The sequence below is a fragment of the Gossypium hirsutum genome, chromosome A08 (assembly GCF_007990345.1).
Source record: "Gossypium hirsutum isolate 1008001.06 chromosome A08, Gossypium_hirsutum_v2.1, whole genome shotgun sequence".
Classification (NCBI taxonomy): domain Eukaryota; kingdom Viridiplantae; phylum Streptophyta; class Magnoliopsida; order Malvales; family Malvaceae; genus Gossypium; species Gossypium hirsutum.
This window is the reverse complement of record NC_053431.1, coordinates 112,875,535-112,890,669: the sequence shown is the minus strand read 5'-3', so window position 1 is coordinate 112,890,669 and position 15,135 is coordinate 112,875,535. Positions and strand designations below refer to the sequence as shown.

The 15,135-nt window shown below is 34.7% G+C and overlaps 3 protein-coding genes and 1 pseudogene across 3 annotated transcripts; 1 reads left to right on the top strand and 3 right to left on the bottom strand.

Moving 5' to 3' along the window:
* Positions 1–2,665: 2,665 nt before the first annotated feature.
* LOC107920184 (haloacid dehalogenase-like hydrolase domain-containing protein Sgpp) lies at positions 2,666–8,737 on the bottom strand (annotated as a pseudogene).
* A 524-nt stretch (positions 8,738–9,261) lies between these two features.
* LOC107920183 (expansin-like B1) lies at positions 9,262–10,785 on the top strand. Its single transcript, XM_016849743.2, has 5 exons — positions 9,262–9,423; positions 9,509–9,615; positions 9,749–9,930; positions 10,103–10,235; positions 10,386–10,785. The coding sequence occupies exons 1-5, from the start codon at positions 9,279–9,281 to the stop codon at positions 10,587–10,589; spliced, it is 771 nt and encodes a 256-aa protein (XP_016705232.2). The 5' UTR covers positions 9,262–9,278; the 3' UTR covers positions 10,590–10,785.
* Positions 10,786–11,502: 717 nt separating this feature from the next.
* On the bottom strand, positions 11,503–13,799 carry LOC107920181 (pentatricopeptide repeat-containing protein At3g29230). The gene has a single exon (XM_016849739.2). The coding sequence runs from the start codon at positions 13,762–13,764 to the stop codon at positions 11,902–11,904; it is 1,863 nt and encodes a 620-aa protein (XP_016705228.2). The 5' UTR covers positions 13,765–13,799; the 3' UTR covers positions 11,503–11,901.
* Positions 13,800–13,905: 106 nt separating this feature from the next.
* LOC107920185 (17.6 kDa class I heat shock protein) lies at positions 13,906–14,892 on the bottom strand. The gene has a single exon (XM_016849744.2). The coding sequence runs from the start codon at positions 14,574–14,576 to the stop codon at positions 14,097–14,099; it is 480 nt and encodes a 159-aa protein (XP_016705233.1). The 5' UTR covers positions 14,577–14,892; the 3' UTR covers positions 13,906–14,096.
* Positions 14,893–15,135: the final 243 nt, after the last annotated feature.

Below are 15,135 nucleotides of genomic sequence, written 5' to 3'. Positions count from 1 at the left end.
TCAATGTCTTGATCATGACTTCCAGTAAGAACAATATCATCAACATATACCATGAGTAGAAGACACTTCCCATCAAACACACGAATGAACAAGGAAGAATCAGCTTTAGATGCTTGAAAGTCGAGTTGAGTCACGAGATACTCCTTAAGAGTCTGAAACCAGGCACGAGGAGCTTGTCTCAAACCATACAGTGCTTTATTTAGTTTGCACACCAGTTTCTGACCAGTGACACTTGGGACTTCAAAGCCAGGAGGTTGGTCCATGTATATTTCTTCAGTAAGCTTACCATTGAGGAAAGCATTGTTGATGTCGACTTGGCGAAGAGACCACCCCTGCATAATTGAAAGTGAAAGAACAGTGCGGATGGTGGAAGCTCGAACCACTGGACTATACGTATTATGAAAATCAAACCCAGCATGTTGAGAAAAACCTTTTGCAACTAACCGAGCATTGTATCTGTCAATGGAGCCATCAGACTTTCTTTTTACCTTAAACAACCATTTGCACCCTACTGCCCTCCGATTCTCTGGAAGGGAGCACAAAGTCCAGGTATTATTTCGTGCCAAGGCTTGGAGCTCACTATAAACTGCTTCCTGCCAACACTCAAACATCATTGCCTCATGAATATTGGAAGGATCATCTTTTGACTTTTAATTTTCATCAAAAATTCTTTCATGTTCAAATCTCCTTTTCGTTGAGAATGCAAGTTTCGACGATAAAACATCAGTTTAGAGGTGGTTTTACTGCCAAACAAAGTAATTACAGCATTCCAGATTTTGGCACTGGTGTCCATACCTATCAAATGCGGAAGAACTGCCTGACTAATGGAAGACAATAACCACGACGCAAGGGCACTGTCCTGTTGCTCAAAACGTTCAAATTCTGGATTTTCATGTTGACCGCCACTTTCATCAGAAATAAACTGTGAAGGAAGAGTTTGTTGAATATCCAGAAAACGCTGAAGCTTGTGCGCTTTTACCGCCAAGAGGACCTGCTGTTTCCATAACAAAAACGTATCATCATCAAGAAGAACGCTAATCTTCTTTGTAGAGAAGAACCTGCTGTCAAGCAATCCATCAGAAGAGCTAGCAGCCATATCAACCAAGAAAATCTGCACAGCAGTTAACAAGAAAGAAACGCCAGGAAAGAACTTACAACTGATACCATGTTAGACTTAACTACTTTGATAACTACTCTAACAAACATAACCAACATTTAACTCATGTTAATACGGTCAAAGCATAGTAATACTATGAAGTAAAGCAATACATATATTTCGAATTTTACAATTATACTAAGTAAGACTTATTTATATTACAAGACACGTTTCATTCAAAACAAATTTCGTTATTTTCATTTGAAGAATCTTATGTAATGAATCATAAACATACACACAAAAAATATGTATAGATGAACAAAAAGCATATTCGGGTGTAGACCTTTAATTTTGTCCGGATTTTTTTATTCAAAAGACGGGATCATTGGATTGGCTGAGAATAAATTTTGAAAGGTTTTAAATTTAATTAAATCTTGATTTAAATTTAAGGTTTAAATTAAAATTTCATGTTTAAATTTAGGATCAAATTGAATGTTTTATTTAATTTTAAATTATAATTAAAGTTTAATTGATTTTTCATTTAAAAAAGCCCCAATAAAATAGTTAAACTTATTTAGATTAAATTAAAATTTATTTATTTTAGAACCGGTTTAAAAATAAATTTGATTTAATTGACTGATATTTTGGTGAAATTTTAACTTTAGAATATTTAAATATGTATTTTAAGTCTAGAAAAGATAGAAATTGATTTCCAAAATAAAATCAAATTTTTGAAATGAAAACATGGTTTTGTTTTAAATTAATTTTGGGATAAATTTCAAAACTATATATGAATTTTCATTTAATATGCATTTGTATACATGAATTTTGATTTTGTGTAATTTTATACATGAAATTTTGATTTAATCAAATTCTCACATAGTGTTAATACAATTATTAATATAACATCATTTTATGTTTATATATTGCAGAAATAATTGTATTTATTCAATATAAAAAAATTTGAAGTATTTATTTTTTAAATGTTTATGATTGAACCAAAACTAAAGTTGCATGCATACATTTGAACCAAAATCAAAGTTTCGTGTATATAATTACACCAAATTAAAGTTCATATATATAATTGCACATTACACAAAAATTCATGTATAATTTTAAGATTTATCCCATTAATTTTTAAATTGATATTTATTTTGAAAATCCAAATGCAAGTTCTAAGTTGGACCAATTAGAGAGTCCAAATCCAGATTAGAAGTGTGGTCTAAACTGCAGTATAGTTTTGGATTAAAAAACACTTTTGAACAAAAGCTAAAAATTTTTGTTTCCATTTTTGGCTAAAAAGAAGTGTTTTTGTAAAGTTTTTTTTTCCATAAACACTTTTGAAAAGCTCAAAAACATCTTATTTAATAATATGTTTTTTTATCTTAAAAATATTTCAATGTTAAACTGGTCCTTAAGAGATTGGTTTCAATAATAGAGTTCAAATCTATAAAGAATTCTTTAAAAATATATTGCTGTTCTTCTCTACCCTAATGATATACCCTGATGAATCTTGTCTTGGAAGTTGAGGTTTACATGAAAAAAGATCTGTCACCGAAACCATGAGTATTAAGATAGCAATATGATCATCACTCTCGGTTTTCAAAGTTCCCAGCTATATATGATCTACACATTGAATAAATGATAGTTTATTAAACATAGAAAGACTTAGAATATGACAAAAGAAAAAGGTCGTAGCTGATAGTGATAAGTGGCATAGGTAATGGCTTTAGGTAGAAAATTACTAGCGGAGCAAACCGGTGCTAAGAGGCTTGCCGCTAAAATATTCAGCTTCACGTAGACAATCTTCGGGGACCTCCAGATTCCCATCTACATTCTTGAGCTTGAGCATCTCTTCACCGCTTTTCCCTTCCATTACTTTGAAACCAAAATATGCACGCGCAATTTTAAAGAGGTGCTTAATGGCGAAATCCACATTGAATTGAAGGTTGAGGGCATTGTTAATTGCATCTCGCCACAACAATAATTTAGTCTTGTTGACCTGGTCTAGTTTGAGATCATCCATCTCTTTGATTGCAGCACAGAAGAGAAGATAGGTAGGCTTAGCTGCACAGTCACTTTGTGAACTGTGTGAAGTAATATCACCAAACCCATCTTTGATTCTCTTTGCAATATGTTCCAGGCGTAGCGGAACACTAAATCTCCCAACCGTTCTCAAATCCTTCCCTAAATCCTCTTCTAAGATTTGGAAGTCTGAATAATCTACTTCACTCTTCACTTTGGCTTTAAGTTGCTCCATAAAACTTTCTACGCACTCATCATCAACCTGCAGTTTAAATCAGTGAGATGCACATCAATTCTAAAGTCTAAACCCACCAAGAAGAAGCATGAAAAGAGATTTGAACAACACCTTTCCATGTTTTGAAGCAGAAGATATATTTGCGTCTCCTTCTTCCAGTATTATTGTATTCTTTGTGTTCGATTCGGCCGCCTTCATCTGTTTTTTGGGCTGTTCTGTCAGTGTAAGCTTTTCATATTCTTCTCTCATTCTTCTTCTCTGTTGTGCTTCCAACTTTGCTTTCTTTCCTTTATGATTTGGATTTTCTTCCGTCATTCTTCTATTATCTGCCGCAGCACAGCCAGATCTCACCATATCTATGATTGCCAAAAAGAAATCATAACACAAATTTAAAAACAAAAACAGCCAGATTGACCACCATTTTACCAGCCCATCTTCAATCACCAGTTTGAATCTTTGTAGACTCACCCACATAAACAGATTCAATTAATCAAAATTTAAACAAAAAAGCAACCAACCAAGCCATGATTGATTCATAACAAACTAAAAAAAAAAAATCAATCAGTGAAGAAGCAGAAATCATGAATAATGAATTAGCTAATTTTGTAAGAATAGAATTACCTAGTAATGTAAAATAAGCAAGGCCAAGATGAATTTGGAGAAAAAAACTTGGGACTAGTGCAGAATATATAATATTCCCACACTTGTTTATATAGATGATCGGTGGAAAGAAAAAATATAAAAAAAGGTAGCGCGCGACCACTGCTACACATAACATCTAAAACTGTAGCAAATATATTTATTTATTCTTGGGTGAGAGAAGAGCTTAAAGCCTGAGGACCTTTTGATGGGGAATCGCGCGACTCAAAATAATTCTTTCTGCTTACTGCCTGCCTACCTACCTACGACCACCGTGAAGCGCGAGAATTAAAACCAGCGTAAGTGATTCCATAATACCACCAAAAATAAATTATAATTTTACGCTCAGCTAGTGTATCATATAAATAAATTTATTTACATAAATACATATAGTGTCATTACTGCAAATATAACTTTAGAATCTTTTTAATTATTTTGCTATAATTCAAAACTAATTTAAATATACTACAAAGACGTAAGTGTTAACAAGTTACCCATCCAGAGACTGTCTTTTATGAGTTTCAAGTCCTTTGATGCAATACTCAAATTTATCCATCTAGAAAATTGTAGTTAATTGAAAAATAAATAAAAAATATGTTTAATCTAGAGAGTTAAAAATAGTGTTTGACTGGTTGAATTTTACCCAGCATCATTCAAGTTCTAAGAACAATAAGCAACAGCTAAACTTTACTTTGTCCCAAGAACACAACTCGATATGATTTGCATATTAATAAGAACAAAGAGATCAATCTTTGAACTTATGCACACGGTGACTGGGCCAACGATCTAAATAATCGTGCTTCCATTACTAGCCACATTGTTTGCTTTGGATTAATCCAATGATCTCAATGGAAATAATTAATCTCGTCATTGACTGTTGATTATCTTGTGGGTACATTTGGATACGACACAAAAAATATGGCATGAATACACAAACTGTCAGATCATCTCCTACATAGCTTTAGAGTTCAAGCTGATGTTTTAGAAGAGCCTATTCTCTTATCAAGCTCCTCTAAGGCCTCCCATAACTTTTGGTCTTCATAATCTTTTATGAGAATAGTTGGATTAGCTTCCATAAGTACACTTTCAGGGTTTCTGGTAGTTAGCCCCACAACAGGCAACCCTGCAGCAACTCCTGCTTTTATCCCTGATACAGAGTCCTGGACAATTGAAAAACCAGATCAAGCTTTCAAAATCATGTTCAACTAATGACTTCTTCATGTAGAAACTATTGGGGGGGGGGACAAGGCATACCTCACAAACAAATGTGTGATCCTTTGACACCTTCAGCACTTCAAGTGCCTTCAAGTAAGGGTCTGGATACGGTTTGGCGCGCTCACAATCACTTCCTAAAATAACAACATCGAAAAAAATCTTTGAGGCCGAGTTTTGAGATCATGAGTTCAGCATTCGGTTTTGGAGCATTAGTAACAGCTGCTCGTTTTAACCCACGATCTTCAATCCATTTCGTTAATTTGTATAGACCCTTTATTGGTGGTAAGTTTTCTGAGGCCAACCTATTTCACCCAAACAAAGTAGTTATCATATAATGGTATGTACATATCAATCGGAAACTTCAATAATTTGTAAAATGGATCAAACAATCTTAGTTTCTTTACCTACGAAACATGGCTTCCTTATCTTCCATGAACTTTATGCCCCTTAGTATATCATCAGGGTAGAGAAGAACAGCAATAGCAGGATTGTGCTTCCCAGCAATATTTTTGATAAAGTATTCTTCATCGATTGGAACTCCATTATTGAAACCAATCTGTTAAACTATATTAGCATCATTAAAAAATGAAACCCCAAATTGCTCTTAGTTTTGCAAGTACAAATAGGTATCATGTTGTGAATTAAACATAGTTAGACATAGGAATGGAGATATGAGTCTCTAAATAAATAGGAAACTGACTCGTGTCCAACATTCCCTCCCTCCCTCCCGAGTCAGAAGATGATGATTTAGTTCCTAAGTTATAAAAGATTGTTTATTTGGGAGTTGAACAAGAAAGTGAAGAAATCAACAAGCACCTGTGGGAGCATTTCACGAAAGACCTGATAGTGAAGAGGATCAGAATCACATAAAGTTCCATCAACATCAAATAATACTGCTTCTAAAGGAGCAAGATCAGGAACAGACTTCTTGCTGGTTTCCAAAAGCAAAAAAAAAAAAAACAAAAAAGTAAACAATTTATTTATCCAGAAAGAAATCAATTCGCTGCTAGCTATGCATGAACGAAATAAGGGAAGCAAGAAAAAGAAACCCCAAATTGTCACATTGTATCAACGATAACTCATGTTTGAAAACTTGGAATATATATATATATCTGGAACAACCCATCTCAAATCCAACACAAATGCTCCCAAATATATCGAATTAAAGCACAAGGAATTACCCACCTCTGAACAGAGTTTTCACCAGCCGTCATTGTGAAAGAAATTTCTTCAGCAAAATCTGGTTTCCAAGTATGGTTATTGAGTTTAAGAGCAAAGAAAAATGGAAGACTGAGAGAAGGAATGTACCGAAGAATCCAGATCCAGATACCGAAACTGGGCCACAATTGTCCGTTCTCCACCTCCTTTTCGAGTGTCAGCAATTTATTTATTATTTAGGACCGCCAATGTTGTACAAATTTTCAAATAGGACCCTGAAATTGAATTGGCCGACATTGTAATTAAATTTGAATTAAAGATGTGATTTGAGAAAATGAAATGATTTATTATTAAATTATGGTCTAAAATAGTGAGCATCAATATGTTGATTTGTTACTTTTGGTAGTGATTTTGTTATGATAATATCTCAATTTTCAATTTCCAATTTCCAATTGCATTTAAAAATAAAAATCAATAAACATATCCTTATGAATAACATTATAGTGAGGTATTTAAATATCTATTATATTTCCATAGGATATTTTTCAACTTACTTGTGAACAAATATTATTCTTTATTTTTATTATTTTTATCTAAAAAAAAGTGTAGGAATATTAATGTATGAGAATTGTGAATGAACTATTTCAATTAATAAATTTAAAAAATATTTTCCGGATTTGATTGTGACAAAATACATTCAACTTGCAATGAAATGAGGATCGACAAAATACCATACAAAACCGTGATATCAATTCATGTGACTTTTCAAAATACTCCAAAAAGTTGATGGGTGTTTATAGAAGATAAGATTTAGACATATAGTTCTACTCACAAACATATTTTGAAATGCTTTTAAAACCTTTAGAGTAATCATTCTTTCTTTCTTTCTTTTCCAAGTTAAAAGTTATATCAACATTTCTAATCAAAATCAAATATTATAATTACTTAACTGAAAATTTAACTAAAATAAATTTAAAAATAACCTACACATTTATATAAGATCGAACTCGAACATGATGAAATTTCAAAATTTCTCAAACCTTAACCTTGCCATCAAATCATATCTCAATAATTAATAATAAAGAATTCATAAAACCCAAGGCTTAATGTCAAATTCAATAATTTAGATACTCCCCTTGGATAATCCAATGTAGGTGTTTAATTGATGATATAACAATCAAAAACTGAAAAATGGAAGGAGAAATTAAAAGTAGTTTGGGTATGCCATTCTCTTAGTGAGATTTAGAAGGGAAAAGGATAACAAAAAAAAGCTAGAAATCAAATGGGGAATACATAAAAGTAAGTGGAGCACTTCCAGGGTTGTTGCTTTCGCTTCAACTGACTGATTGCTTTCTACAAACACGTGGGAAAATCTAACAAGTACCAATAAGAAAAATTCTATTTGCCTGCCCTTTGCATTTACCTAAAAGTAATACCAGTTCTAGGAACCAACAATATATCACCACAAGACCATTCAAATATCTAACCCTGTATACGTACATATATATAGAGTATTGGGTGCAATCGAAGGAAACACCATGCATGTTTTCTTTCTTCTTAATGAAAGGAAGAGATTAGAATATAAAATATTGGTTATCATTAAAGAACTCTTAGACCTGTAACTTTATTTGTATGACTTATGGTCAATAGAACAGGAACTGCAAGTTGTTTTTAAAGCAAAGGTTATTTTATTACCATGCTATTTCCACTGAAATTGATGCCAACTAGGGCATGTCGGGTCCCTAAGCCTAAATGGTTTCCATGTCACAGCTGATGTGGTTCAATGGATTTCTTTTCATGTCGGTCTACATCGGCGTGCTGTGTAAGTGTCATTTCTTTGACCCCTCTTGAAGAAAATTTCCCCACTCAGTTCTGCAGCATCCTATGAATTTCTGGGGTTAGCACACCTAACTGGATTCGGGGTTCAAACGTCTATTTGGGATGAATTAAGCCAACCCTTTTACGTAAAAATCAAGCTCTTGAATGATGTCAAGAAAGGTCATGTTTAAAATGAACTTTATTGACAAAAGAGTGATCATCCAAATCTATTAATATAATTAATAAACTAGACTCCATTGTGGTGTGTTTTCTAAACATGATATGTATATGTATTGATTGTATAAATATAATTCTTTCTTTAGACAACCCTTCATAGTTTCAGCAACAAGCTGTTCAAACATGGATATCGCAGGCCTTATGATCATAGCCAAAGGAGGGACCAAGAAAAATGACTGACCTGGGGTTGGTTTAGTGGAAAACTACCAAACTCTCATCATTCTGATTTCCATGTAGACGCAGACAAACCATTTGTTAGATGATTCTCATTCAAAGTACTTTGCTTATAGTTTCAACCTTGAGGCCCCCCCCTCTGACAATAACCTGTCATGTTCAAGTAGCTTGAATCTGCAAATCAGAGAGAGAATGTATTGAGAATCAAAGTTTCCACATTAATCTTATGTAATATTTCTTTTTGATGTGAACGAAAGATATTTAGTAAAGATTGCAAGCAAAACAAAATCTTCATCCAAAACACAGATAAGGCGAAATAACCAGGAAACCTTGGATTTGATCTACTACTAGTATTTTTCACGCTACAATATAGTTGAATGACTATTGTCTAAATATTGGTAAGAGAATACAGTAGGGGAAGGAAAGTGATTTATACAATTGAGAAGTCAAAGGGGTGTCTCAACATAATTCCTTAACGAGTAATTCTAAGTCTAAAAAATAGCTCGGAAAGAAAATATCCTAACAGAATTCCACTAAATATTATTTACAGAATGTCAAAGTTGGCAAAAGTTTTACCAAATTAAGATATTGTGGCTGCTTGCTTCACTATAAATTCTAGCTGCACACCCCGATATTGCATGTACTACCACCTTATATCAATTGCTTCTCATTAACGCATCTATGGCTCTTTCTATTCAATCCCTTTTGATCCTTTTCACAACTTTGCTTCTCAAAGGAACTCTGGTAGTGGCAGAAACATGCAGCAACTGTTTCACTCATTCACGAGCAGCATACTACCCAAACTCTGACGAACAGGGAACAGATGGTAAGGGATAGAGGGAATGCACATACCTTTTCTTGTGCATAGCACCAACATAAATACTTGGCTAACATCTTTAAATTGAATTCAGTTGGCGCATGCGGTTTTGGTTCTTTTGGAGCAACAATAAATGGTGGAGATGTATCGGCAGTATCTGACCTCTACCGCAATGGTGTTGGTTGTGGTGCTTGCTACCAGGTATTAAAGAAAGACTTATCCCTGCCCATACCATTAAATTTTTTAGGTTTATACATGAATAATACCAAAAATGCTCTTTACGTGATGCAACTGACACCTTCAAATTACATTAAATAAATTATTACCATGCAAGGTGAGGTGCACCAACAGCAACTATTGCTCAGACAAAGGTGTGACTGTAGTTATAACTGATCAAGGTTCAAGTCATGACACTGACTTTATCCTGAGTCAACGAGCCTTTGGTAGGATGGCTCAGACAAAAGATGCAGCTGCATCTCTATTAGCCCTTGGAGTGGTCGACATTGAATATAGGCGGTAAGATTCCAATATCTTGAGGTGCATGTAGGAGATAGAAAGCAACTTCAAGAAGAACAATAAATTTCCTTCTTCATTATTCTGTTGTTTTCTTTTATCCCCACACTATCAGAAATATACCACATATTGACAGGACAAGATCATGGTCTCTTACATCATTCCTTTTATACAGTGTTTCATGCAGCTATCCGAACAAAAATATTACAATCAAGATTGATGAGAACAGCAACTACCCTCATTATTTTGCATTTGTTTTATGGTATCAACAAGGTGACAAGGATATCACAGCCGTGCAGCTATGTGAGGTATTATTTGCTCTTTCCAAACTTGATTTCCTGTTTAGCTTCGGCAGGTATGACTAACTATGGAGTTGCAAAGGGAAGATAAATTTGGTGGTCAAATCTAAAAGAACCAGTATAATAGTTAACTAATGAGCCTACCTCTAATGTGTGCAGACTCAGAACTTTGTGTGCAAGCTGTTGGATAGGAGTCATGGAGCAGTATGGACAACCAATTCACCCCCAAGTGGTCCATTGTCTTTAAGGATGTTATTGAGTGGGGAGGATGGAGATGAGTCATGGATTATTCCTGTAAACAACATACCAGAAAATTGGAAAGGCGGAGAGACATATGACACAGGAGTTCAAATTAATGTCTAGAAATATACACCAGGGTCTTTCAGTTCTTTGTTCTAGCAATATAACTATAAGAATAAGTTCCCGGCTTTCTTCAAATATGTTGGTTAGTATATATTTTATTATTTTGTGTCAAAGGGAGGGATGACGAACTTTAGCAAGATAAATTCTCATGTAATCTAATATTTTGTCAACTAATGAAATTTTATGTTTCTTAAAAGAAATTTAAATTTCTCAAAGCAGTGAACATAGAAAACAGATATAGTTAAGGGAAAGACCTTGACTTCTTCTAAACATATTTTTCCAGTTTTGGGTATACGTCCATTTCCACCTATAGCCAGGTTCCTCATTTTATCCACAAGTGTATCCATTAGTTTACAGTACCAAACAAATTTCATAATTTTCATGACAGTAACATACCCTGTTTCCCCGGGCAGCAAATGCTGCAGCAATTCTTAAAGCCCTAACAACAATCAACAAAGCCGACCTGGCCTCCCAATAGCTAAGAGATGATTAAATCTAATCAATATCAACAATAACCAACTGTCTACTGCCTTATCATTTTTATAGAAGCACAAAACCATCAACTCAGAACAGATTGTCGAACATCCTTAACTGGAAAGACTTAGTACTGCTAAATTATCTAGACACAAACATAAAACTATGAATTTCATATTAATGAAAAGAGAGCAAGGTCATAAATAGGAAAAAAAAAGAATCAAGGGTTTAATAAAGTTAAATGAAAATGAATTCTTTTATGGTTGCAAATAATATCAAAGTAAGATGACATGATTTGGTGATTGTCGAACATCCTTAACTGGAAAGACTTAGTACTGCTAAATTATCTAGACACAAACATAAAACTATGAATTTCATATTAATGAAAAGAGAGCAAGGTCATAAATAGAAAAAAAAAAGAATCAAGGGTTTAATAAAGTTAAATGAAAATGAATTCTTTTATGGTTGCAAATAATATCAAAGTAAGATGACATGATTTGGTGAATATCTTCACTTGAAGCAAGTGGAGAAAGAAGGTAAGTTCTCCAACTAGATTTTAAAATACATAGCGTAGCTGAACCAACTTCATAGAATTCTATATCTCAGTTACGAGCAAAATATAAAATGAATATTGAAACATGAAGGGGTTCAACACACCTCTTCAGCTTATGTTTCTCATGGCCTAATCCTACTAAACATAGTTGAATATTCTAAGCCCATTAAGTTGTGATGTTCAGTCACTGCCCTAACTGTGCCATTTTCCAGAGATGCTTTCTCTGGAGGTTTTGTTCTTCGACTTCCATTTGCTATTTTTCCTTCAGTTCATTGTCCTAAAATCTCAAAATCCAATAGAATCTCTATAAGACAATTTCAGCTGAACACCCAACTCCATCAACATAGAATATATGATGGTTCTCCGATGTGGTGAAGCACTTCTTTCAGACAAATCCCTGTCCTTGATAAACTTTCTGACGTTTTCTACTTCGCCCCACTTCCCTTCCACTGAATATATGTAAGATAATAAAACATAGGGCCCAATATCCATTTGTTCCAAGTCAATTAGTCTCTTGGCTACAATCTTTCCAAGCTCAAAATTAGAGGAGGCTCTACATGTAGAAAGCAGAGCACTCCACAGGGCAGGTCCTGATTCCACAGGCATCTTACTCATAAGCTCGTTTAACCGTTCCATCAAACCAACTCGGCTAAGTAGATCAAACATGCAACCAAAGTGCTCCACTTTGGGTTCAATCTCGTAAACTCTGCACATTATATCAAAACACCACCAACCCTCTAAAACCTTTCCCGCATTCTTACATGCAGATAAACAACTGATAAAAGTAGTAGCATTTGGTATTTGACCTCTCTTTTCCATATCAATAAACATATCTAAGGCTTTCTCAACATGGCCGTGTGTACCATATCCCATCATCATGGAATTCCATGAAACCACATTTTTTACTGGCATGTTATTGAAAACATCTCTAGCCAAATCCATAGCCCCACATTTTGCATACATTGTCAAGAGAGCAGTCGAAAGCAATACATCACATTTGATGTTGTTATTTTCAATATAAGAATGAACCCACAAGCCCTTATCAAGCCGTCCCAGATTTGCACACGCTGTCAAGACACTAACAAGAGAAGCACTGTTGGGCCTAGCCTCCCCTCTTTCCATCATCCTATCAAACAATGTTAAAGCCTGGTTGATATACTTCTTACACCGAACATATAAAGCCAACATAGTGTTCCAAGAAACAACGTTCCTTAAAGGCATCTGATCAAAAAGCTGACGAGCCTCTGAAACATTTTCAATCTTTGCATACCCATCGATCATACAATTCCAAGAAACAACATCTCTAAACGGCATCTTTTCAAACAAATCTCTGGCCACCTCCATGTTTCCAACACCCACGTACCCTGCAATGATTATATTCCAACTAAAAGTATCTCTCTCAGGCATCTCATTGAACAGCTCACGCGCAATACCAACCTGCCCATTCTTCACATGGCCATCTATCAACAAATTCCAACTTACTAAATCCAGCACAAACCCATCATCGAACACCTCACGTGCACTCTCAGTCTGCCCACAAACCGAATACAAACGAATCAAAGAATTCTTAACAAAGACGTCAGATTCGAACCCAAGTTTCAAAACCCGGGCATGAACCTTTTGCCCTTCTTTCAAAGACTTAATCTCAGCACAGATTTTCCCTAACAATGGAAAAGTAAACTGATTCTCCTCAACAAATTTACCCACCATTTTTTCATAGTAAAAACTCAAAGCACTAACTGGGTCATCAGAATTCAAAAGACCGTTCAATATAATATTACAAAGAAACGTATCAGGTTCTTTGACACAATCAAATACCAAAATAGCATGAGAATGAGAGTTCAAATGGTTGCATAGCTTCCTTATCGCCCGGCTCGCCACGCGAGGTTGTTCAAGGAGCCCAGAGACGTGGAGTTGAGCGTGTATTTGATTGAAATGGTTGAAATTGGTGCACGATTCTAAGGTTTGTAAAATGGATGGTGGCTGTTGTTGGTTGTTCACTGGAAGTGGAAATCGAAGTTGTGGATCGTTGGGCCATAGCTTTGGTGAGGGTTTAGAGAGGTTTTTCTTGGATTTCAGGAATTTATCGACAGTCAGTGAGGTTAAGCGAGCTGGTGCTTGTTTGGACAAGTTTAAGCCGACCGTCATTTCTTTTTCTCCTACTCGTTAAGGTTAGAGCTTCTGAATATATAAGTTATCTAAATTACAGTTTTACTTCGAGTTTGTATTTGAACTGGTTATTAACATTAATAGGACTAAACCCAACTTTGAAAGGCCTACGAGATGGAATGGAAAACGTATCCTTTGGAAATTACATGTTTAGAACTGGCAATAAGCAGAAGAAATTTACATTAAAGCAAAGATACCTTCACATTAGCAACACTAATGTCATTTCACAAGCATGGAGTCTTAATATTTATGTATATGAAGGCAGGCAAAGAAAAATGTTCATCAAAACGTTTGACGCCTTTCAAGTTGTTTTAACCAGAAATCTCAATGGATTTGTGATCAGGTTTCTTCACTTCCTCTTTAGGAACGGTAACAGTAAGGACCCCATTTTCCATGGAAGCTTTCATCTGTTCCATCTTCACGTTTTCTGGCAACCTGAACCTCCTCATGAACTTCCCACTGCTACGTTCAACCCTGTGCCAAGTGTCGTTCTTGTCTTCCTTCTCAAATTTCCTTTCTCCGCTGATTTGAAGCATCCTGTCATCTTCAATCTCCACTTTCACTTCCTCTTTTTTAAGCCCAGGGAGGTCGGCTTTGAAGACATGAGCTTCGGGAGTTTCCTTCCAGTCTATTCTGGTGTTAGCAAAAGCAGCGGTTTCTGGGACAGGCGTGGTGGTGAGTGACGAAGAAGACAGAGGGAAGCCCCTGAAAGGATCCAATATGTCAAAGGAAAAGGGATCATCGACGATGCTGCTCCTTCGATTGCCAAAGAATCTTGGGATCATTGCCATTTTTCTTACTTTCTCTAATGAAATTCAGGGATTTGATGACGAAGTGGCTGAGAATTTGATTGCTTACTAGATTAACTCTGTTGCTTTCTTCTTGATACATGGAAGAAGATGTCAGGTATATAAAACAAGCTGAAGAGAAATCTAGTACTTTCTCATACATGTTTTTTTGGGCCTCAAGAAAACTTCAGATTTTTGTGGTAATTCAAAAATGTTTTAGAATCTTCTGGATTGTTCTTCTCTATTTGCATTCAACAACGTTTCAATTTCTTTTTAGTTTTTATTCTAGATTTTAATTTTATAGGTATATTTTTTTTATTCTTCATGTCCGGTGTAAGTGTAAGTGTGAATTATATTAAATATAGCACTCTAAACTCGGCTCAAACATTATTATCGAAGAAGGATTTTGAAATAAAATTTTCATATTTAAACTTTTCATATTAATTGTTCTAAAAAAGTTCACATTTTTGAAAAATCTTACTATTAATCTCTTCGATAAAATTGTTATTTATTGCCCTTCTAAGTAAAATATAAATTTATGGTAAAAGTTTGTAAATCGTTA